This window comes from Meles meles, chromosome 2 (genome assembly GCF_922984935.1).
Source record: "Meles meles chromosome 2, mMelMel3.1 paternal haplotype, whole genome shotgun sequence".
In the NCBI taxonomy this organism is placed as follows: domain Eukaryota; kingdom Metazoa; phylum Chordata; class Mammalia; order Carnivora; family Mustelidae; genus Meles; species Meles meles.
The window spans coordinates 118007442-118030728 of record NC_060067.1 but is presented as its reverse complement, the minus strand read 5'-3'; the positions used below and the strand labels follow the sequence as shown (position 1 = coordinate 118030728).

The 23287-nt window shown below is 36.2% G+C and overlaps 1 protein-coding gene across 3 annotated transcripts in view; it reads left to right on the top strand.

Annotated features, from left to right (window-relative positions):
• CCSER1 (coiled-coil serine rich protein 1) overlaps window positions 1–23287 on the top strand; it is an 877572-nt gene that overhangs the window by 774527 nt on the left and 79758 nt on the right. For 2 of the 3 annotated variants that reach the window (XM_045997841.1, XM_045997843.1), the window contains one exon: window positions 281–1380. The exons of the other annotated variant lie outside the window; for it this stretch is intronic. In XM_045997841.1, coding sequence (XP_045853797.1) covers window positions 281–340 — 60 coding nt within the window. In that variant the 3' untranslated portion in view covers window positions 341–1380. Of the gene's footprint in view, window positions 1–280; window positions 1381–23287 lie in introns of those variants that run through there. 3 annotated transcript variants of the gene reach the window in all.

Below are 23287 nucleotides of genomic sequence, written 5' to 3'. Positions count from 1 at the left end.
TTTTTTTAACTCACGAAACCCAAGGAAATCATAACATTTTTCCAATTAATCTTCCCTCTTTTACCTCATATAAAATGTATTTAATTGGAAACCTGTAAGCATTACTAATAAATATCAATAAGTTTTAATAGGAATTTTGACTTAGAAAATCACAAATTTAAAAGTTCTTGGTCTGTGTTTTTTAAGTGTTTTATATGTTTTAAATCTTCATATGAAATTTCATTTCATTTCATTGATTTGATGTCATTCGTTTATTTACTTTTGTTTTCTTCTTTTCAAGGCCCTGTGGAATCCTACATGCACTGAAGGTTTATTTAAACCAGTACATATTTCAACCTAGGTGAAATTGTTTGACCATAAGCAATGTATCACCAATCTGTGACATATTTAATATTAAATAAAATCAACTTTCCATCATTCCATATGTTAGCTATTTCTCAGAGTATGTAATACAGAAATGTTTCCATTCCAAATATTTCACACTTTCTGCACAATTTGTACACAATTTGCACACAATTTGTACACAATTGCACAAAAAAATGATAGATGAAGGTTGAACTCAAATATTCCCACGTTTTTGTTATTGTATTCTGACAACAAAAAAAGACTTATTTAAAAATTATCTCTATATGCAAGCTATTTCTGAATGTAACATTCCACTTGGCAGTGCACATTTTTTGTTCAACCTTGTCATCCATCTCCTTTGTCTCTGTGGTAATAGTCTTCATTTAATTTCGCCACATATTCTGTGCACATTAGGTAAGTTTGAAGACAGTACTAGTTTCTCCTATCTGAGGGGGACAGTTCCTTCTGAAGAACTAAATTTGGTCTGTTTTTCTTGTATTGAGATCAAAAGATGAAAGCGGTATGTCTTCAAATGAAATATGTAATGAAGAGTCTTCTTCCAACTACAGAAAGTCAAGAAAGTATATTTATATCTCTAAACATGTAAAGAAAGTGTATTGGCTACTGACTGGCCTCCTATGAAAGGAAGTTTCTTGAGCTGAATCATGAAAGAACACTTGTCTCCTGGACTTGGCATCGCTGCGTGATTTCTGTATGTCCCTATTTGTTGCCTTTCTGTAATAGCTCCCTTTAATTATTAAATGGCTGGGTGGCAACCAGGCACTCTTGAATATTGTAGTGTATTACAAGGGTGTGTGCAGCCCAGAAGTGGGTCAGTGTTGTGGGCAGGGTGCACAGGCAAGAGAAGAGTCACAGGCTAAGGAGAAGAAAGCAGGTTTTATGGAGTTCTCTATATTTTGCAAACAGGCAATGAAATAATTGTAATTGTAGTAACATTCAGATTTATGTTATAAAATTTCTTAAATTATTCAAGTCATTATGTAATACAATATGAATGATCAAGTGCTGGGTTTAAACCATGGTGTTAAAATAAAATTATAAATCTATTTATTTATATGAAAACATTGTATGTGTCCTTGTTGACTTTGCCCTTCAATGCATCCTTTTATCCTAAGATAGAAAACTTTTTTGTTTCTCTAACAGTTTTCTATAGTTTATTTCTATTCTTATCTCTTTCTTTTTATGGTCTTATTTTATATTTGAAATCTTTAAATGTAGATAAGGTAAGACACTCCATCACCTACAATAAGGCACTAACCTGGTAAAGATTCTTATCAATGTGAATGGTCAATATCACTTTAAAGAAGAAGAAGGAATTTAATTAACAATATTTTGACTAAGATGCAAAGAAAAAAAAAACTTGTATTATGAATTGGACTAAGTCCATAAAGAAAGGCACTTTTTTCCTTAAAAGCAATGTAACAGAAACTGTCAGTACAGACCAAAAAAGCCTACTTACCTCAAAATGGTACAATTTCATGATTGTTTTTTAACATCAGTGAGACAGTTCAGTGCTGCTTCCTTAGAAACCATTCTCTCTCACTCTTTTTTTTAAAGGAACGTGGGCAGAATATATATATCAATGAACATGTTTCAGTTTAATAATTTTCTTTCATGAGGAAATGTGTTCAGATTTTCTCACATGTTATTAAATAATTTGACCATTTTACTATTAAAATGTATTTATTTGATTACATTGAAAGTGAATTTAAAAAAAATTAAAGGAGGTATTGTCATTGCTTTTAGAAAAATGTGCAAGAACCATTGTAATTACTGTACTGTATTCTGGGGTGTTACAAAGCAAGGTTGATAGTTGACAGGAGGCATCAGAGTATATCTGGCAGTTGCAAATAATGCAACTTCAGTGTTTATTGCTGAAAGGAAGCATTATGTTTTACTATGATTCCTTTGTGTTTCTCTGAAATACTCTAACAGTCACTAACTCAAATAAGAGAATACTTATTTTCCTAATAAGGATAGTGGGATTTGAAGAGGTTAAGTGCCCTTTTTAGGTTCATCTTTTTTTTTTTTTTTTAAAGATTTTATTCATTTATTTGACAGAGCTAGAGATCACAAGTAGGTAGAGAGGGAGGCAGAGAGAGAGGAGGAAGCAGGCTCCCTGCACCCTGGGATCATGACCTGAGCCAAAGGCAGAGGCTTTAACCCACTGAAGCACCCAGGCGCCCCTAGGTTCATCTTTTATAACAGTATCAGCGTCCTAGATTGTGGTCAGTGTTCCACATCAAAGTCAGGATTTTGTTTTATTTTTCTGATTTTAGAGAGTGGTTGCACAATGGCAAGACTCAATACAAATGATAATCTGGATTATACACATATATAGATAATTGTATATTGTATATACATAGCATGTTTTTAAACGTTGAATTTCTCGGAAATCTGTATTATGGATTAGGGATAATTACGATGATAAAGATTTACTATGTGAATACCTAATTCTCTAAGATGTATAACCTATGAGCCAAGGAAATAATTTTATAATAGAATTATTTATTCAAATACAGAGAAGGGCTTGGAAGGGAAATGATGGCCACTTTTGCTGGATATTGTAATGATTATTAACACACGTCTATGGTTTAAATCATAAAAATTTAATTTGTCATGCTCTGTAGGATATACATGTTAAATGTCTTTATTTATTCATATTGAAAAATATAGGCAGCTTATTCCCAGCTAGATTTTTGACATATAGTTGTTTTTATTTATTTATTTTTTTAAAAGATTTTATTTATTTATTTGATAGACAGAGATCGCAACTAGTCAGAGAGGCAGGCAGAGAGAGAGAGGAGGAAGCAGGCTCCCCGCTGAGCAGAGAGCCCGATGTGGGGCTCAATCCCAGGACCCTGGGATCATGACCCGAGCCGAAGGCAGAGGCTTTAACCCACTGAGCCACCCAGGCGCCCCAGTTGTTTTTATTTTTTAATGAGAAGCCTAAAATAGGGCACCTGGGTGGCTCAGATGGTTAAGTGTCTGCATTTGGCTCAGGTCATGGTCCCTGAGTCCTGGGATCAAGTCCCTCCCTCATCAGGCTCCCTGCATAGAATTTCTCCCTCTGCCTTTCTCTGTCTCTCATGAATAAATAAAATATTTTTAAAAAAATTTTAAAAAGCCTAAAATAAGTGTATGTTATTATACATATAAGATTTTGTTATAACACATGTAACTTCCTTGCTAAAGTTTTTGAAATGGTATAATTTTTTGAAATTTCCTAAATTTGATCAATTTGATATTTTAAATGGCTATTTATTTAGAAAACAAAATATACTGTATTTTCCATATATAACTTGCTGCTGCTGGTGGGAATGTCCAAATTTAACAGAAAGATGTTTGTAATATTACTGTATTTTGTGCCTTTTTGCCATTAGAGGAAATCCAAATATAGTTCTGTGCTGTCTTAACATAACAACAAATATAGTTGATATACAATGTTACATTTGTTTCAGGTATACAGCTTTGTGATTTAGCAACTCTGTATGTTATGCTATGCTCACCACAACTATAGCTACCATCAGTCATGGTCCATCAACATACAGTGCTATTATAATACCATTGACTGTTCCTTATTCCAATAACATATTCATTCTAAAACTGAAAGACTGTATCTCCCCCTGCCCTTTCCCCATTTTGTCCTTCCCCCACACCCCTCCCCTCTGGTAGTCATCAGTTCTCTGTATTTCTGGGTCTGTTTCTGCTTTGTGTTTGTGTATTCATTTGTTTTGTTTTTTTAGATTCCACATATAAATGAAATTATATGGTCTTTGATTTTCTTTTTTTTTCCTTTTTTTTCTTTTTTTATCCCATTTTATTTATTTTTTTCAGCATAACAGTATTCATTGTTTTTGCACAACACCCAGTGCTCCATGCAAAACGTGCCCTCCCCATTACCCACCACCTGTTCCCCCAACCTCCCACCCCTGACCCTTCAAAACCCTCAGGTTGTTTTTCAGAGTCCATAGTCTCTTATGGTTCGCCTCCCCTCCCCAGTGTCCATAGCCCCCTCCCCCTCTCCCAATCCCACCTCCCCCCGGTCTTTGATTTTCTTTGTCTGACCTATTTCATTTACCATAATATGTTCCAGGTCTGTCTATGATGTCACAAATAGCAATATCCCATTCTTTTTTATGTATGAGTAATAGTCCTGTGTGGGGGGTGGGACACATCTTTCTTCATGCATCTATTGACAAATACCGGCTTGCTTCCATATCATGGATATGGTAAACAATGCTGCAGTAAACATAGGGTTGCATATATCTCTTTGAATTAATGTTTTTCTTTTCTTTGGTTAAATACCCAATAGTGGAATTACTGGATCACAAGGTATTTCTCTTATTTTATTATTTTATTTTATTAATTTTATCTTATTTTTAGCACAGATAACATACTGTTACAGTAGTTTCAGGTATAAACTTCTATTTTTAATATTTTGAGAGACCTCCATACTGTTTTCCACAGTGGCTGCACCAACTTTTATTCCCACCAACATGCATAAGGGTTCCTTTTCCTCCACATCCTCACCAACACTTGGTATTTCTTGTCTTTTCGATTGTAGCCATTCTGGCAGATTGTAGCCAAACCATCTCAGTGTGGTTTTGATTTGCATTTTCATGATGATTAATGATGTTGGACATTGTTTCCCCCTGTCTGATGCCCATCTGTATGTTTCCTTTGAAAAAATGTCAAGTCCTCTTTTTAAATTGGATTATTTGGGGGAGTTTTTTGGTGTTGAGCTGTTTAAGTTCTTTGTATAGTGTGGATATTAACCTCTTATTGGATATATTATTTATGAAAATCTTCTACCATTAAGTAAGCTACATTTTCATTTTGTTGATAGTTTCTTTTGCTGTGCAAAAACTGTTTATTTTATATAGTCCCAGTAGTTCATTTTTGCTTTTGTTTCTCTTACTTAAGGAAACATATCCAGAAAAATGTTTGAATGGCTGATGTCCAGGAAACAATTGCCTATGTTTCTTCTAGGTGTTTCATGTTTTCACATCTCATATTTTAGGTCTTTAATTGATTTGAGTTTATTTTATTTATTTTAAGATTTTATTTTTAAATAATATTCACACCCAATGTCGGGCTGTAACTCACAACCCTGAGATCAAGTGTTGCATGCTCTACTGACTGAGCCAGACATGCAACCCCATTTGCAGTTTATTTTTGTATGTGATGTAAGAAAGTCCAGTTTCTTCATACATGGAGCTGTCCATTTTTTTTCAGCATCATTTATTTAAAGACTGTCTTTTTCCTGTTGTTTCCTCCTCTATTACAGACTAATTGGCCATCTAAGCATGGTTTTATTTCTGGGCTCTCTGATCTGTTCTGTTGATTAATGTGACTGTTTTTGTGCCAGTGGCATACTGTTTTGATTATTACAGCTGTGTATATCTTGAAATCTGGAATTGTGATGTCTGCAGTTTTGTTCTTCTTTTTCAGGATCACTTTGGTTATTCAAGGTCCTTTGTGGTTTCATACAAATATTAGGATTATTCTATTTCTGTGAAAAATTCTGTTGGTATTTGATTACATTGAACTGTAAGATCGGTTTGGTTAGTATCGATATCCTAACAATAGTAATCCCTCCAATCTGTGAGAATGGTATATCTTTTTATTTTGTTTTTATGTGATCTTCAGTTGCTTTCTTCAGTAATTTATATTTTCAGAGTATAGATCTTTCACCTTCTTGGTTGGGTTTATTCAAGGTAATTTATTCTTTTTGGTGCAATTCTAAATGGAATTGTTTTCGTAAGTTTCTTAATTTCGCTATCTTTTACTTTGTTGTTAGTATATAGAAATGCAGCTGATATCTGTGTATTTGTGTCCTTCAACTTTACTGATTTCATTTATTATTTCTAGTAGATTTTTTGTGTAGTCTTTAGAGTTTTGTATGAATAGTATCATGTCATCTACAATTAGTTCAACTTTTTCTTATCAACATGGATGTTTTATTTTTATTTTATTTTATTTTCTTAGATTTTATTTATTTATTTGACAGACAGAGATCACAAGCAGGCAGAGAGGCAGGCAGGGAGAGAGGAGGAAGCAGGCTCCCTGCTGAGCAGAGAGCCCAGTTTAGGGCTTGATCCCAGGACCCTGGGATCATGACCTGAGCTGAAGGCAGAGGCTTAACCCACCGAGCCACCCAGGTGCCCCAAACGTGGATGTCTTTTAGTTCTTTTGGTTGTCTAATTGCTGTGGCTAGGACTTCTAATACTATGTAAATAAAAGATGGTAAGAGTGGACATCCTTGTCTTGTTTCTGATTAGAGAGAAAAATTTCTCAGCTTCTCACCAATAAGTATGAGATTAGCTGTGTGTGTTTTACATATGGCTTTCATTATGTTGACATGTGTTCCCTCTAAATCCAATTTTTAATCATCACTAGATGTTGAATTTTGTCTAATGCTTTTTCTGCATCTACTGAGATGATCATATTATTTTTAACCTTCATTCTGGTGATGTGGTGAATCATGTTAATTGATTTATAAATATTAAATCATCCTTGGATTTCTGGAATAAATCCTATTTGATTATGGTGAATGAGTTTTTAAATGTATTGTTGAATGTGTTTTGCCAATATTTTGTTGAGGATTTTTGCATCTGTGGTTTTGTGTGAGGGTGATGCTGACCTCATAGAATGTATTTGGAAGCTTTCCTTCTTCCAGTTTTTGGAACAGTTTGAGTAGAAATTGTTAGTGATTCTTCTCTAAGTGTGTGGTATAGAATTCACCTGTGGATCCATCTGGTCTTAGATTTCTATTTGTTGGTAGTTTTTTGATGACCACATCAATTCCATTACTAATAATTGGTCTGTTCAGATTTTCTATTTCTTCCTGATATAGTTTGGAAGATTGTGTGTTTCTAGTAATTTTTCCATTTTTTTCTAATTTGTTTAGTTTTGTGGTGTGTAAGTTTCCCTGTATTCTCTTAAAATCCTTTATATTTCTAGTGGTGTCAGTTGTTACTTCTCATTTATTTCTGATTTTATTTATTTGAACTCTTTTTTTCCCCCCTTAATGGGTCTGGCTAAATGTTTGTTTTGTTTATCTGTTCAAAGAACCAGCACTTAGTTTTATTGATCATTCATTCACTCATTCATTTCTGTTTCATTCATTTCTGCTCTGATCTTTATTATTCCCTTCCTTCTACTGTTCTTGGGCTTTTTTTTTTCCTTCTAGTTCCTTCAGATTATGTCACTTATATGAAATTTTTCTCATTCTTTGCGGAAGACCTCTATTATTATAAATATCACTCTTTGAACTGCTTTTGCTAAATTCCAAAGATTTTGGACCATTGTAATTTTATTTTCATTTGTTTCTATGTATTCTTTTTTTTTTTTTTAATCATGAAAAAACTGTATTTAGATTTAGCCAGCTGGACTCAGTTTAGATGATCCCAATTTTATTGGCAACATCCAAAGAATCATGTCAGGGGACAGTCGAATGTATGCCTTCTTCACTCCATCAGGCCTGATTAAAGTGTTGACCTTGGCTACCTGAGTGTCCTAGAGCTTCTTCACAGCCTGTTTGATCTGGTGCTTGTTGGCCTTGACATCCAGAATGAACACAAGTGTGTTGTTGTCTTCTCTTTTCTTTATGGCTGACTCAGTAGTCAGGGGGAACTTGATTATGGCATAGTGATCAAGCTTGTTTCTCCCGGGGGCACTTTTTCGAGGGTATTTGGGCTCCCTTCGGAGATGCAGAGTCTTGGGTCGTCGGAACGTAGGTGATGTGCGGATCTTCTTTTTTTTGGTGACTGTGGACGCCTTTCAGCACCGCTTTCTTGGCCTTCAAAGCCTTTGCTTTGGCTTCGGCTTTGGGAGGGGCAGGGGCTTCCTTCTTAGCTTTCGGCGCCATCTTCGTAAAAGGGATTTTCCTATGTATTCTTTTTATTTCTTCCTGGTTTCTTTGTTGACCTCTTGGTTGTTCAGTATTATGTTGTTTAGCTTCAGTATTATGTTGTTCAGTATTATGTTGTTTGTGTTTTTTCCAATTTTTTTTCTTCTGATTGATTTCTTGTTTCACTTCATTGTGGCTGGAAAAGGTGGGTGATGTGACTTTAATTTTCTTAAATTTATTGAGACTTTTTATGTGGCCTAACATGTAATCTGTTTGGAGAATGTTCTATGTGCACTTGAAAAGAATGTGTATTCTGCTTTAGGGGATGGAATGATCTGTACATATCTGTTAAGTCCATCTGGTTTAATGTATCATTCAGAGACACTGTTTCCTTTTTGAGTTTCTGTCTGGATTATATATGCATTGATATAAGTCAGATGTTAAAGCGCCATGTGTAGTTGTCCCTTATGAAGATGATGTATGCCTTTTAGACTTTGGCTAACTGCCAGAGTTGTGATTGACATGGGCTGGTGTCCCAAGGCACTCTGTGCTGGGGCTGCCCTGGTTCCATGGCCAGAGCTGATGTGGGCATGAGATGGGACAGTCTCTAGGATCTCTGTGTAAAAAGTATCCTGAGAGGACTGCCAAAGTTGAGGTAAGTATGGACGAAAATGGTCCCTGGGTTCTCAGTTTAGTGGGAGCCTGGTGGGATAGCTGAAGCAGAAGTATTTCCAAGATGGGGTGTCCAAGGATGCTCAGTGCAGGGGACACATTGGTGAGGCATCTGGAGCCAAAGTAGGTGTGAACCAAGAGGTCCTAGGGCACTCTATGCTGGGGGAGCCCTAGCAAGCTGTCTGGATCTGGATCTAAAGTGGTGTAGGCCTGGAGTGGTTCACAGTGCTCTGCAACTGGGTCACCTTGATGTAATGGCTGGAGTGAGTGCTGAATGTATCCCTGTGTCTGCCAACAGGGGCTGCCTTGGTGGGACAGCTGGAGCTGGTGTGGTCTCAGGGCCTGGGCTCACGGAGGTGGGAGGCCAGCTAGAGTGCCCAGACCATACTCCTGTCCATACTGTCAAGGTGGAACATAAACCGTGATGCCTACCAGCTCTCCCAAACCAGAGAGAGTTCCAACAGTTCCCCCTCCATTTGGCATGGTTTTGGAGTTAGTACCTCTCTATATATTCTAGCTGTTTTTGTTTGTTTGTTTGTTTTGTTTTTAACACTGTGTGGTTTGTTTGTTTGTTTGTTTGTTTTTCTGCGCCCCAGGGTATGTGGGGCTAGTGGGCTAGGGCCCTCACTCTTGCTACCTGGCAGCTGAGTATGGTGCCTGGACCCTGCTCCCATCTGCACTATCAAGGTATAGGAGGAATGTAAGCCATAATGTTCCAGCAGCTCCCCCTCTATTTGCTGGAGTTCTGAGCCTGCATATTTTATATACTAGTTGCTCTTCTAAACTATGGCCTTTTTTTCTGTGCCCCAGGACAGACAAATCTGTTCCAATACCCTCAGTAATACCCTCCCCACTGCATTTCAGAGGGTTGAGGGTGGGAGTTTCCTTACTTACCATGTCTGTCTTTCTCCTGCCATTCTCTATGTGGTCTTCTGTTGTGCACAAGCTGTTCAGTCAACCCTCAGTTCTTCTGGAGAAATTGCTCAATAAATGGGCCTAGATTTGGTGTATCTGTGGACAAGGTGAGTTCAGGATCTCCTGTGTTGCCATCTTATACTTCTTAACACCTTATGTATGATTACTGTTTCTAAAATAATAAATCTGTCTTGGTGCTTTTTTTTTTTTTTTTTTTGGTAATAGTAATCACCATTATGATACAGTGGTAACAAAAAAAAACAATAGCAAACTAACTCATATTTTCAAACATATGAAAATTCATTTGCTTTGGTGAAACAATGGTAGATTGACATATATATCCTCTAATGAGAAGAGCTGTTATTTTTTATAGCAGCTCTTATAACAGTAAACCTTAAGAACTGTTAGAATGTTCTAAGCCTTCCAGGTGATGTCTGTTAGATATCTGAATTAGTATAATATGTTTGTAACATTAATCGCACTGAAGAAGAGTAGGATAGGCCATAAATAAGGGGAAAAGACCAAGGTATAAGCATCTTCCTTATTTTTTACCTCAAACCAAACATCCTGAGTATATTTATTGGCTATTCTCTTCTATTTTGTGAACACTTTTCTCTGCTTGTCAGTTTTCCTCTATGAATACTATATGTTGTTGCACATATAGGAAATGATAAACAGGAGGCTCAAATGATATTTTCTGGTGACTGTTTTTAGTGTCTGAAAGATAGTCACTGAATGTTTATTTTATAAACATCATGGTTCATTTATATACACATGCATATATGAAATGAGGAATCTCTAATTTTAAAGTTACCTTTTCCAAAAAGGAACTTGACAAGATGAAGGCAATTCGTAGGTTGCATAAACATTCCTGAGGAAGAAGTGCTTCTTGAGTCCAGGGAACATCAATGATGAATGAATGCTAAGTGGATACTGATGGAAGAAAGCAATTGTTGTAACAATAGTAAAATCATTGTAAAATCATTTCTCTAAGAATTTTTTTAAAGTTTTCATTTTTTCTTTTTCTTTCTTTCTTTTTTTTCTTTCTCTCTCTCCTTCTTTCTTTCTTTCAAGATTCGGGGGATGAAAGAAATCTTCTCTTCCCCCCATAAAGAAAAATAGCCAATAACTTAAACTTTGATAAACAGTCTGGAAGGTTTGTGTACTAACCAGTTTCAGTATAGTGATCATTGAGAGTGAATAAATATTGTGTCAGGTTCTACTCACATTCTTCATGGAACTTTGTTCTTCATCGAGCTGGCAAGAATTCTGACCTGGAAAGAGATTTATTTCTACCCTTTCCACTAAGGTTAGCAGAGTAAACTTGAAAGAACAAGTAACTTCACTTAGCAATAAATTTTCTACACAACTTTTAATTTTCTTTACCTCATGGTTTGTATATGTTTTAAGACGTTACTGTGCTATTGTAGATCTAGGGTTCAATTTAAATTTTAATACAGTTTTTATATAATTTTATGATTTATGTTGTTTGGGATCTCTATCATCTGACTGCCATTTGTTTGTAGCTACATGAATTTTAAGAATAGGACCCTGAAAATTAATGATGAGTCTCTTGAAAACTACTCCATCCATTTCAGTAATGTAAATACAACACAAGTAAACACTGATATATATGTAAACAAATATTAAATATTATTTTTCTAATGCTTTGTTACCAGAATGTAAGCTTTAGAAAACACAAGAAATTTTTTAATTAATTTGTTATTAAAAAAGCATCAAGTAGAATGTCACGTAGATTTCATACATGAGAAAGCTTTTCATTGATTTTTAATGAAAAAGAATATTTGATATCTGATAAGCTACTACAAAGTATCAGATTCTCTAGATAGACTCACACAAATTATAGATCTTACCTAATATCAAGCTTTACTGATAATTTCAAAGGCTTTGGCAATCAAGTGCGGATAAAAGAGGAACACGCCTGGGATACTGAGGGCAGCTCTTCAAACTCTTTTATCCTGCACTGAATACCTACTCTCTGGTCCAGAATAGTATAGATCGGATATCCAAGTGAGGTTTTGTGGAGTTACACAGCAGAAAGAATGTTTCACCCATGAAACATCTTCATTTTATATTCCAACAACAACATTTTTCAAAGGGAGCCATGTTCATAAGTCCAAAGATTTTTTTTTAATATTGACTATTTTTTTATTTTTTATTTTTTAATAAACATATAATGTATTTCTATCCCCAGGGATACAAGTCTGTGAATCACCAGGTTTACACACTTCACAGCACTCACCATAGCACATACCCTCCCCAATGTCCATAACCCCACGCCCCCTCCTGACCCCCCTCGCCCCAGCAACCCTCAGTTTGTTTTGTGAGATTAAGAGTCATTTATGGTTTGTCTCCCTCCCAATCCCATCTTGTTTCATTTATTCTTTTCCAACCCCCCAAACCCCCCACGTTGCATCTCCACTTCCTCATATCAGGGAGATCATATGACAGTTGTCTCTCTCCAATTGACTTATTTCGCTAAGCATAATACCCTCTAGTTCCATCCACGTCGTCGCAAATGGCAAGATTTCATTTCCTTTGATGCCTGCATAGTATTCCAGTGTGTGTGTGTGTGTGTGTGTGTGTGTGTGTGTGTGTGTGTATCACATCTTCTATATCCATTCATCTGTTGATGGACATCTAGGTTCTTTCCATAGTTTGGCTATTGTGGACATTGCTGCTATAAACATTCAGGTGCACATGCCCCTTTGGATGACAATGTTTGTATCTTTAGGGTAAATACCCAGTAGTGCAATTGCTGGGTCATAGGGTAGTTCTATTTTCAACATTTTGAGGAACCTCCATGCTGTTTTCCAGAGTGGTTGCACCAGCTTGCATTCCCACCAACAGAGTAGGAGGGTTCCCCTTTCTCCGCAACCCCACCAGCATGTGTCATTTCCTGACTTGTTAATTTTAGCCATTCTGACTGGTGTGAGGTGATATCTCATTGTGGTTTTGATTTGTATTTCCCTGATGCTGAGTGTTGTGGAGGACTTTTTCAGGTGTCTGTTGGCCATCTGGATGTCTTCTTTGCAGAAATGTCTGTTCATGTCTTCTGCCCATTTCTTGATTGGATTATTTGTTCTTTGGGTGTTGAGTTTGCTAAGTTCCTTATAGATTTTGGATACTAGCCCTTTATCTGATATGTCGTTTGCAAATATGTTCTCCCATTCTGTCAGTTGTCTTTTGGTTTTGTTAACTGTTTCCTTTGCTGTGCAAAAGTTTTGTTCTTGATGAAACCACAATAGTTCATTTTTGCCCTTGCTTCCCTTGCCTTTGCCGATGTTCCCAGGAAGAAGTTGCTGTGGCTGAGGTCAAAGAAGTTGCTGCCTGTGTTCTCCTCAAGGATTTTGATGGATTCCTTTCTCACATTGAGGTCCTTCATCCATTTTTGAGTCTATTTTCGTGTGTGGTGTAAGGAAATGGTTCAGTTGCATTTTTCTGCATGTGGCTGTCCAATTTTCCCAACATCATTTGTTGAACAGACTGCCTTTTTTCCATTGGACATTCTTTCCTGCTTTGTTGAAGATTAGTTGACGGTAGAGTTGAGGGTCTATTTCTGGGCTCTCTATTCTGTTCCATTGATCTATGTGTCTGTTTTTGTGCCAGTACCATACTGTCTTAATGATGACAGTTTTGTAATAGAGCTTGAAGTCCAGAATTGTGATGCCACCAACTTTGGCTTTCTTTTTCAATACTCCTTTGGCTATTCAAGGGCTTTTCTGGTTCCATAATTTTTAGGATTATTTGTTCCATTTCTTTGAAAAAAATGGATTGTATTTTGATAGGGATTGCATTTAATGTGTAGATTGCTTTACATAGCATAGACATTTTCACAATATTTGTTCTTCCAATCCAGGAGCATGGAACATTTTTCCATTTCCTTGTGTCTTCCTCAATTTCTTTCATGAGTACTTTATAGTTTTCTAAGTATAGATTCTTTGCCTCTTTGGTTAGGTTTATTCCTAGGTATCTTATAGTTTTGGGTGCAGTTGTAAATGGGATTGACTCCTTAATTTCCCTTTATTCTTGTTGGTGTAGATAAATGCAGCTGATTTCTGTGCATTGAGTTTTATATCCTGACACTTTACTAAATTCCTGTACAAGTTCTAGCAGTTTTGGAGTGGAGTCTTTTGGGTTTTCCACATAGTATCATATCATCTGCAAAGAGTGATAGTTTGACTTCTTCTTTGCTGATTTGGATGCTGTTAATTTCTTTTTGTTGTCTGATTGCTGAGGCTAGGACTTCTAGTACTATATTGAATAGCAGTGGAGATTTTTTTTTATTATGTTATTTATTTATTTATTTGTCAGAGAGAGAGAGAAAGCACGAGAGAGAGAGAGCAAGCGCACAAGCCGGTAGAGGTGGAGAGAGAAGCAGGCTCCCTGCCGAGCAAGGAGCCAGATGCAAGACTCTATCCCAGGACTGGGATCATGACCTGAGCTGAAGGCAGCAGCTCAACCAACTGAGCCACCCAGGCATCCCTTGTTTGGAGATTTTTGATGACTGTTTCAATCTCATTACTGGTTATAGGTCTGTTCAGGTTTTCTATTTCTTCCTGGTTCAGTTGTGGTAGTTTATTTGTCTCTAGGAATGTATCCATTTCTTCCAGATTGTCAAATTTGCATAGAGTTGTTCATAATATGTTCTTATAATTCTTTGTATTTCTTTGGTGTTGGTTGTGATCTCTCCTCTTTCATTCATGATTTTATTTATTTGGGTTCTTTCTCTTTTCTTTTTGATAAGTATGGCCAGGGGTTTATCAATCTTATTAATTCTTTCAAAGAACCAGCTCCTAGTATCATTGATTTGTTCTTTTTTTTTTTTTTTTTTTTTTTTTTTTTTGGTTTCTATTTCATTGATTTCTGCTCTGATCTTACTCATTTCTCTTCTCCTGCTGGGTTTAGGCTTTCTTTGTTGTTCTTTCTCCAGCTCCTTTAGGTGTAGGGTTAGGTTGTGTATTTGAGACTTTCTTGTTTCTGGAGAAAGGCTTGTCCCACTATATATTTTCCTCTCAGGACTGCCTTTGCTGTGTCCCACAGATTTTGAACCATTGTGTTTTCATTATCATTTGTTTCCATGAATTTTTTCAATTCTTCTTTAATTTCTTGGTTGACCCATTCATTCTTTAGAAGGATGCTGTTTAGTCTCCATGTATTTGGGTTCTTTCCAAATTTCCTCTTGTGGTTGAGTTCTAGCTTCAGAGCGTTGTGGTCTGAAAATATGCAGGGAATGATCCCAATCTATTGATACTGGTTGAGACCTGATTTGTGACCCAGGATGTGATCTATTCTGGAGAATGCTCCATGTGTACTAGAGAAGAATGTGTATTCTGTTGCTTGGGATGAAATGTTCTGAATATATCTGTGATGTCCATCTGGTCCAGTGTGTCACTTAAGGCTTTTATTTCCTTGTTGATCTTTTGCTTGGATGATCTGTCCATATCAGTGAGGAATGTTAAAGTCCCCTACTATTATTGTATTATTATTGATGTGTTTCTTTGATTTTGTTATTAATTGGTTTATATAGTTGGCTGCTCCCATGTTAGGGGCATAGATATTTAAAATTGTTAGATCTTCTTGTTGGACAGACCCTTTGAGTATGATATAGTGCCCTTCCTCATCTCTTGTTATGGTCTTTGGCTTAAAGTCTAATTGATCTGATATAAGGATTGCCACCCCAGCCTTCTTCTGATGTCCATTAGCATGGTAAATTGTTTTCCACCCCCTCACTTTAAATCTGGAGGTGTCTTCAGGTCTAAAATGAGTTTCTTGTAGGCAGCATATTGATGGGTTTTGTTTTTTTATCCATTCTGATATCCTGTGTCTTTTGATTGGAGCATTTAGCCCATTAACATTCAGGGTAACTATTGAGAGATATGAGTTTAGTGCCATTGTATTGTCTATAAGGTGACTGTTCCTGTATATTATCTGTTCCTTTCTAATCTATTACTTTAGGGTCTCTCTTTGCTTAGAGGACTCCTTTCAATATTTCCTGTAGACCCGGTTTGGTGTTTGCAAATTCTTTCAGTTTTTGTTTGTCCTGGAAGCTTTTTATCTCTCCTTCTATTTTCAGTGATAGCCTAGCTGAATATAGTATTCTTGGCTGCATGTTTTTCTCGTTCAATGCTCTGAATATATCATGCCAGTTCTTTCTGGCCCGCCAGGTCTCTGTGGATAAGTCTGCTGCCAGTCTAATATTTTTACCATTGTATGTTACAGACTTCTTTTCTCGGGCTGCTTTCAGGATTTTCTCTTTGTCGCTAAGACTTGTAAATTTTACTATTAGGTGACAGGGTGTGGACCTATCCTTACTGATTTTGAGGGGGGTTCTCTGTACTTCCTGGATTTTGATGCTTGTTCCCTTTGCCATATTAGGGAAATTCTCTCCAATAGACCTTCTGCTCCCCTCTCTCTTTCTTCTTCTTCTGGAATCCCAATTATTCTAATGTTGTTTCGTCTTATGGTGTCACTTATCTCGATTTCTCCCCTTGTGGTCCAGTAGCTGTTTGTCCCTCTTTTGCTCAGCTTCTTTTTTCTCTGTCATTTGGTCTTCTATGTCACTAATTCTTTTTCTGCCTCATTTAACCTAGCAGTAAGAGCCTCCATTTTTTATTGCATCTCATTAATAGCTTTTTTGATTTCAACTTGGTTAGATTTTAGTTCTTTAATTTCTCCAGAAGGGGCTTTTATCTCTCCAGAGAGGATTTCTCTAATATCTTCCATGCCTTTTTCGAGCCTGGCTAGAACCTTGAAAATTGTCATTCTGAACTCTAGGTCTGACATATTACCAATGTCCATACTGATTAGGTCCCTAGCCTTTGGTATTGCGTCTTGTTCTTTTTTTTTTTTTTTTTTTTTTGTGGTGAGTTTTTCTGCCTTGTCATTTTGTCCAGATAAGAATATATGAAGGAGCAAATAAAATACTAAAAGGGTGGCAAAGATACCTTAACCAAATCAGAAGAGACCCCAAATCATGGGTGGGAGAAAGGGGATAAAAAGTTCAGGGAAAAAAAGATTAAAAAAAAGAAAACAAATTTTAAAAAATATAAAAAAGAAAAAAATATATACATTAGACGGATGACTAGAACAGGGTCACCCACTTAATTTGGGGAGTATTTTGGTCTCTTAGAAGAAACTATCTCCCAAAATTTTAAAGAATGAAAAACATATATAAGGGTAAACACAATGAAGGGATGGAATATGCCTATAAAGATGAAAAAAAAATTTTTGATGTCTAAAAAAGGAGTTGATAAAGTAAGTTGGTTGGGAGAATAAAGAAAAAGAAAGTAGAGAGATTTTGCTCGGACTGAGACTATAACAGGCCTGGAGCTAGATTTAGGGTATATTTTGATCTATTAGAAGTTCTACCCCAAATTTTTTAGTAGAAAAAACCCTATGTGTATAGAAAAAATAAAGTTAGATACAATGAAGGATAAAATATAGGATAAAACCTATAATAATGAAGGTTCAAAAAAGATTATTATTTTTTTTTATGAAAGGTATTGTTAAGATAAACTAGTTAAAAAACATTAAAAAGGAAAGGGTAAAAGTTGAAAAAAATTTAGCAGAAGAAAACAAAAATAAAATAAAAAACAAATTAAATTAACTGCCAGACTAAAGAATCATGGGGAGAAAACCATGAATTCCATGCTTTGCTTTCGCCTCCTCTAGAACTCCGCTGTTCTCCTTGGTAAGTGAATTTGGTCTTGGCTGGATTTCTTGTTGATCTTCTGGGGGAGGGGCCTGTTTTAGTGATTCTCAAGTGTCTTTGCTCTGGCAGAATTGCGCTGCCCTTTCCAGGGGCTGGGCTAAGTAATCTGCTCGGGTTTGCTTTCGGGAGCTTTTGTACCCTGAATGCTTTCCCTAGAGTTCCAGAAGACGGGAATGAAAATGGCGGCCTCCCAGTCTCTGGCCCAGTCGAGCCAAGAATTTGGGGCCCCACTCCTCAATGCGCCCTCAGAGAAAAGTGCTCAATCACTCCCGTTTCTGTGGTCTGTGGCTGCACTCCAAGCTCACGCAGCCTGTGACCAATTAAAGGTAACCCCGAGCTGAGAGCTCACTCCTCAGCTCTGTCTCTGTAGCTGGCTTTCCCACTCTAATACCTGTGAGCTCTATGACATTCAGACACCCCCAATCCTTCTGTGACCCTGCGGGACCTGGGGCCATGCTGATCCCGCATGGGCTTCACCCCGATTTAGCCTCTGGAGCGGTGTCCCTAGTGGAGCAGACTTTTAAAAGTCCTGGTTTTGTGCTCCATTGCTCCGCCGCTTGCCGGGAGCTAGCCCCACCCCCTATGGTCTATCTTCCCATCGCTTTGGATTCACTTCTCCACCATCCTACCATTCAGAAAGTGGTCGATTTTCTGTTTCTGGAATTTTTGCTCTTCTCTTCGGTCTCCTATTGGATTTGTAGGTGTTTGCAGTGGATTGATAAGCTATCTAGCTGATCTCCTGCTACCTGATGTAATCTCAGCCTGCTACTTATCTGCCATCTTGACTCCTCAAGTCCAAAGATTTTTTTTATTCTAATTAATTAATTTTTTTTCAGCGTAACAGTATTCATTGTTTTTGCACAACACCCAGTGCTCCATGCAATATGTGCCCTCCCTATTACCCACCACCTGGTTCCCCCAACCTCCCACCCCCGCCCCTTCAAAACCCTCAGGTTGTTTTTCAGAGTCCATAGTCTCTTATGGTTCTCCTCCCCTTCCAATTTCCCTCAACTTCCTTCTCCTCTCCATCTCCCAATGTCCTCCATGTCATTTGTTATGCTCCACAAATAAGTGAAACCATATGATACTTGACTATCTCTGCTTAAGTCCAAAGATTTTTAAGTTTATTTTTCAAATCAATCCTTAATCAGGGACAGCTATTAAAATTTCCATAGTTAAGGGCCCTTCTCCTAGAAAGCATTATTATTTTATTTTCTTAGGGATTTGGTTTTTATGTCCGTAAGCTCAGACAGAGTTACCTCCCTTCTTCCCCTTCCCTGGAGAAAAGTCAGTTTCTTGAATTCCTCCTTCTCACCTGTTCTATTTCCACCATTACTGAGAAGGATACTCTATTGGAATGGACTGGTAAACCCAGTCTCCCAGATTTTTCATTTCTCATTAATTGTTAAAAAAAAAATGCTTTTTAAGAAAAAGTTTATCTGCTTGAGATTGCAGTTATTTGTGTTTTTTCTTCAGTGTTTGGAATGTTCCCAAATACAGTTTGAGGGAAGAGATAGAAGATTGCTTTGCTTTTCTTGAAGGTTATCTGTTTCCTTTTATTTTTCACTTAGGGCAAATTTTCAGGAATTACAATTTTTGAAAGTCAAGAATTTCATGATTGAAGGAAAAAAAATCCCTTTAGAAAGATAACATTGTCAACTAGACTAAAAAAACAAAAACTAAAATACCTTTGAAAAAATTTTTCTGGATTTATGGTATAATACACTATATAAGAAAAGAGCCAGATATTTAACTTTACATATCATATTTAAAATTATAAATATTTGCTTGTTTTATTGTTTGGTTCCATTTGCTATTTATATAAAATTACTCATACTAGAGCAATGATTAGAATAGAGTATATTCTTTCTTTTTTTTCTAGTTACACTGTATATACTTTATTACATATTTTACTGAATATAAAATACCTGGTCTTAAGATATTTTGGATGTAGGTTTATTTCTGTAAAATGTCTGTTCTTTTTATACTTCATTTCCTCCACTTAGTGTCATCAAAAGTACAGTAGAAAAATTCCCATAAGAGAAAACACATATAAGAAAAACTGAATCTAACATTTTCAGCCTGATTTGTATGTTCTCCTGCCATCTCACAGTCTGTCATTACTACCCTCAAGTCTCAGTGCCTTTACTCACATAAGTCCCTTTACAGTGGAGCTATTTCTTCTCTCTTGCCTGTTCTTACGATGAGGAAAACAGGTTTCATATTCCCCATTCCACCCCAACATATTACCTGGCTTCTTTAAGTATAATTGAACTCCGTCTTCTTTAAAGCACTCTGTAGTTGAATAATGGCTAACATTTTTGGCTCTTACTATATGTCAAGTGCTGTTCTAACAGCTTTACATATTTTAAATATTTTAATCCTCACAGCAGTCTCTGAGCTAGCTACTCTTGTACCCTTTTGCAAGCAAGAAAACTGAAATATAGGAAATTAAGTAACTTGTCCAAACCACACTACTAGAAAGCTGCTAGGCTGCGTTTAAGCATAGATCCTCTGGACCCAGAGCCTGCGCTTTAAAGCACACTTCTCTGTAAACTTGCAGGTAATTCTTGGAATACTTGAATTTATCTGTGGTTATTTCATGTGTGCTACTCTTACCACCCCAACTGAGATATTAGCTCTTTAAAATTAAGAACATGTTGTATAGGGTTGATCAATTCTCTTTAAAGATGGTGGAGGGGTGGGGAGTGGTTAGAAGTAATTTAATTCAACCTCCTTGCTTTACAGATTTATTGAAGTAATTTAACAGTAATGGATTCAAAAGGTTTACTTACTTGCCCAACATCATGACAGAAAATTTATTGGGGCATAGACTGAAGTGCTATTTTGTTTGTACTGTTTTTGTTTTGGGCTTCATGTTACTTTGTTTTAACAGAGCAAAGGCAGGCCAGCCTACATTCAGAATTGAAATATAAATTCTCATGGACGTAAGACAGAATACTAAAGAGAATTGTATTTATATTCTTTGTTCTGTAAGGCTGAACAAGTATCTAGACTTTTGAGAGCTGGACATCAGTAAGCTTTAACCCAGTAAATTTCAAGGTAGCAGAAGTGTTGGAAACCGTATCAAGGATTGAAATCTGAAGGGGACAAAGCTGCCTCCCAGCTGCAGTATTAGTCTTCAGAATCTTATCCACAATACTTTCTATTACTCATGCCAATTCTACATAAGCTACTCTCATTGGGAATGTGCTGTACACTCACACCAAGGTAAAATAACTATTTTCTAAATGATGAGCGTTAATGGTATTGGTATCACGGCTTTCATATTATATTCCCTCTTTATCAAAATTAGAAGAAATAGGGGAACTGTGTGGGTCAGTCGGTTAATCATCTGCCTTCTGCTTGGGTCATGATCCCAGGCTCCTAGGATCCAGCTGGAGTTGGGGTCCTTGCTTAGCAGGGAGTCTGCTTTTCCCTCTGTTGCTCCCCCCATTCATGTTCTCGCTCTCTCTGTCAAATGAATAATAAAATATTTTTTTAAAAATTAGAAGAAATAATACTATAAATCAAATACTCTGTTTAATAGGGAGATAGCACATATTCATCATTCTGGGGTATGATGTTTCTAAAAAAAACTATTAAAATTCTAATAAGGTAGATTTTGCATTAGATTTTTATAGTTATGAATAATCCTAGTGTTACATTTATAAACAAATGCAAAGTCCTATAGTTCCTCTAGGTGGCACGAATAATGGCTAATATTTATTAGATGCTACTACATGCTAAGTAAACTTTTAAGTGCTATGTGCGTGTTGATTCATATAGTGTTAAACAAAAACAAGATAGATTCTATAGTTCTCATTTTACAGAGGAGGAAATTAAGGCATAAAGTTGACATAAAATTCTCACATTGATATTGAATACATGGTGACGAAGCTGGGATATGAAACCAAGCCGTCTTGATGCCAGAATTTATACCCTTAATCACTATACTGTATGGTCCCCCAAATAGGAATAGACTGAATCCATGGTTATGCTGCAGAAACGAGTTCCCAAATTTTAGTAACTTTAACATCATTTATTGATGGATGGATTGCTCCTTTATGCTATACATATATTGCTGGCCAGTAGGTATCCATCTGCCCTCCCTGTAACACTCAGGTTGATGGAATATTCTTTATCTTTTTAGATTATGTTGCAGCCTTTGAGGGAAAGAACGTAAGTCACAAATTGCACATTAGATCTTAAATTTCCATTCAGAAGTGACCCATAACATTTGTCACATTTTATTGGTCAAAACAAAATGAGTCATATGCTCCTAGGTAAGGGGGTAGCGAGGGCCTACCAGCCATATGCCCAGAAGTGGGAAAACCACGAAAAACTGACAAACAACACCAATGCCAGTTATCATATTTTTTTCTGAATTAATCTGCTTTTAATTAAAATTTAAAAATTGTCATTTGGTAAATATGCTGGCATAAAAATCTTTTGATTCCATCAGTTTTTGAGAAAAAAACTAAAAGTTTGTAAGCCTATGAGTACCTTCTCTTTAAAATGTCATGTACATAATGCTATCTCAATTTTTTTTTAAAGATTTTATTTATTTATTTGACAGAGAAATCACAAGTAGGCAGAGAGGCAGGCAGAGAGAGAGGAGTAAGCAGGCTCCCTGCAGGGCAGAGAGCCTGATGTGGGGCTCGATCCCAGGACCCTGAGATCATGACCTGAGCCGAAGGCAGCGGCTTAATCCACTGAGCCACCCAGGCGCCCCTGCTATCTCAATTTTTAACATATACTATAAACATAGTACATCATTCTTCAGATATGTTTCAGTCACTCTACTAGTTTTTCAAACATTTCTATTTTTATAAAAGTATTTCTGCTCATAATCAAGTCTACTGAATTGCCCAGGATTTGCTGATGTTATCTTAGTCTTATTTCAGCTTACTTCAACTTTTTTTAAGATAAATGATCATACCCTTACCTATAATAGAGTTTTTATTTAAGGTACTTGACAGTATATTTCTAAGTAGTATTATTGTATTTGTCAGAAAAATTCATGGTGACAGTGTTATTCTAACATTTTTTAGCCATTTACCTCCTTATAACTTGTCATTAGGCACATTTTTCTTCTATAAATACCTCTAGAGATTTTAAGTGACAAGTATAACATTTTAAATTTGTGAACAAAATGACTTTCTTGTACCCAAACAATATGTTACGCTTGATCCAGAAATAGATAATCTGCACCAACCAAAACAAATAGATTTCATGTAAGTTTTTCTCCCTTCTAATTTAATGTTAAAGTCTTCCCATATTATCTCCTAAATCATGTATTATATTTTCAACCTTTATGATATAAAAATATGGTCACATTCAATTCCCACAGTACACAATTTACATTTTTGTATTTAATGAGAAAATTGTCTACTGGTATTTTAATTTGTAAGCAAATCAAGCTTTACCTTTCTTTCTTTCTTTATTTTTTTACTCGAGTATAAAGTGACTTCCTTAGCATTGATTACTTCCGGTCAGTATTTGCTGATTCTACTATACTAATTGATTCAAACAATTTGCCTTATAAGTAAAACAGGTCAACATTCATTACATCAGTATGATAGTTTGCTTTACCAAAGCTGTCACTTACTTTTACTTTAGTCTAAGTATAATTACAGTATATATGTATATATATTTAGTTGGGATTCTCATGTTTTTAGGCTGATATTTTAAAAATTTGCTATCAGGATATAGAAAATAATTATGTAAGTTGGAAAAAAGTA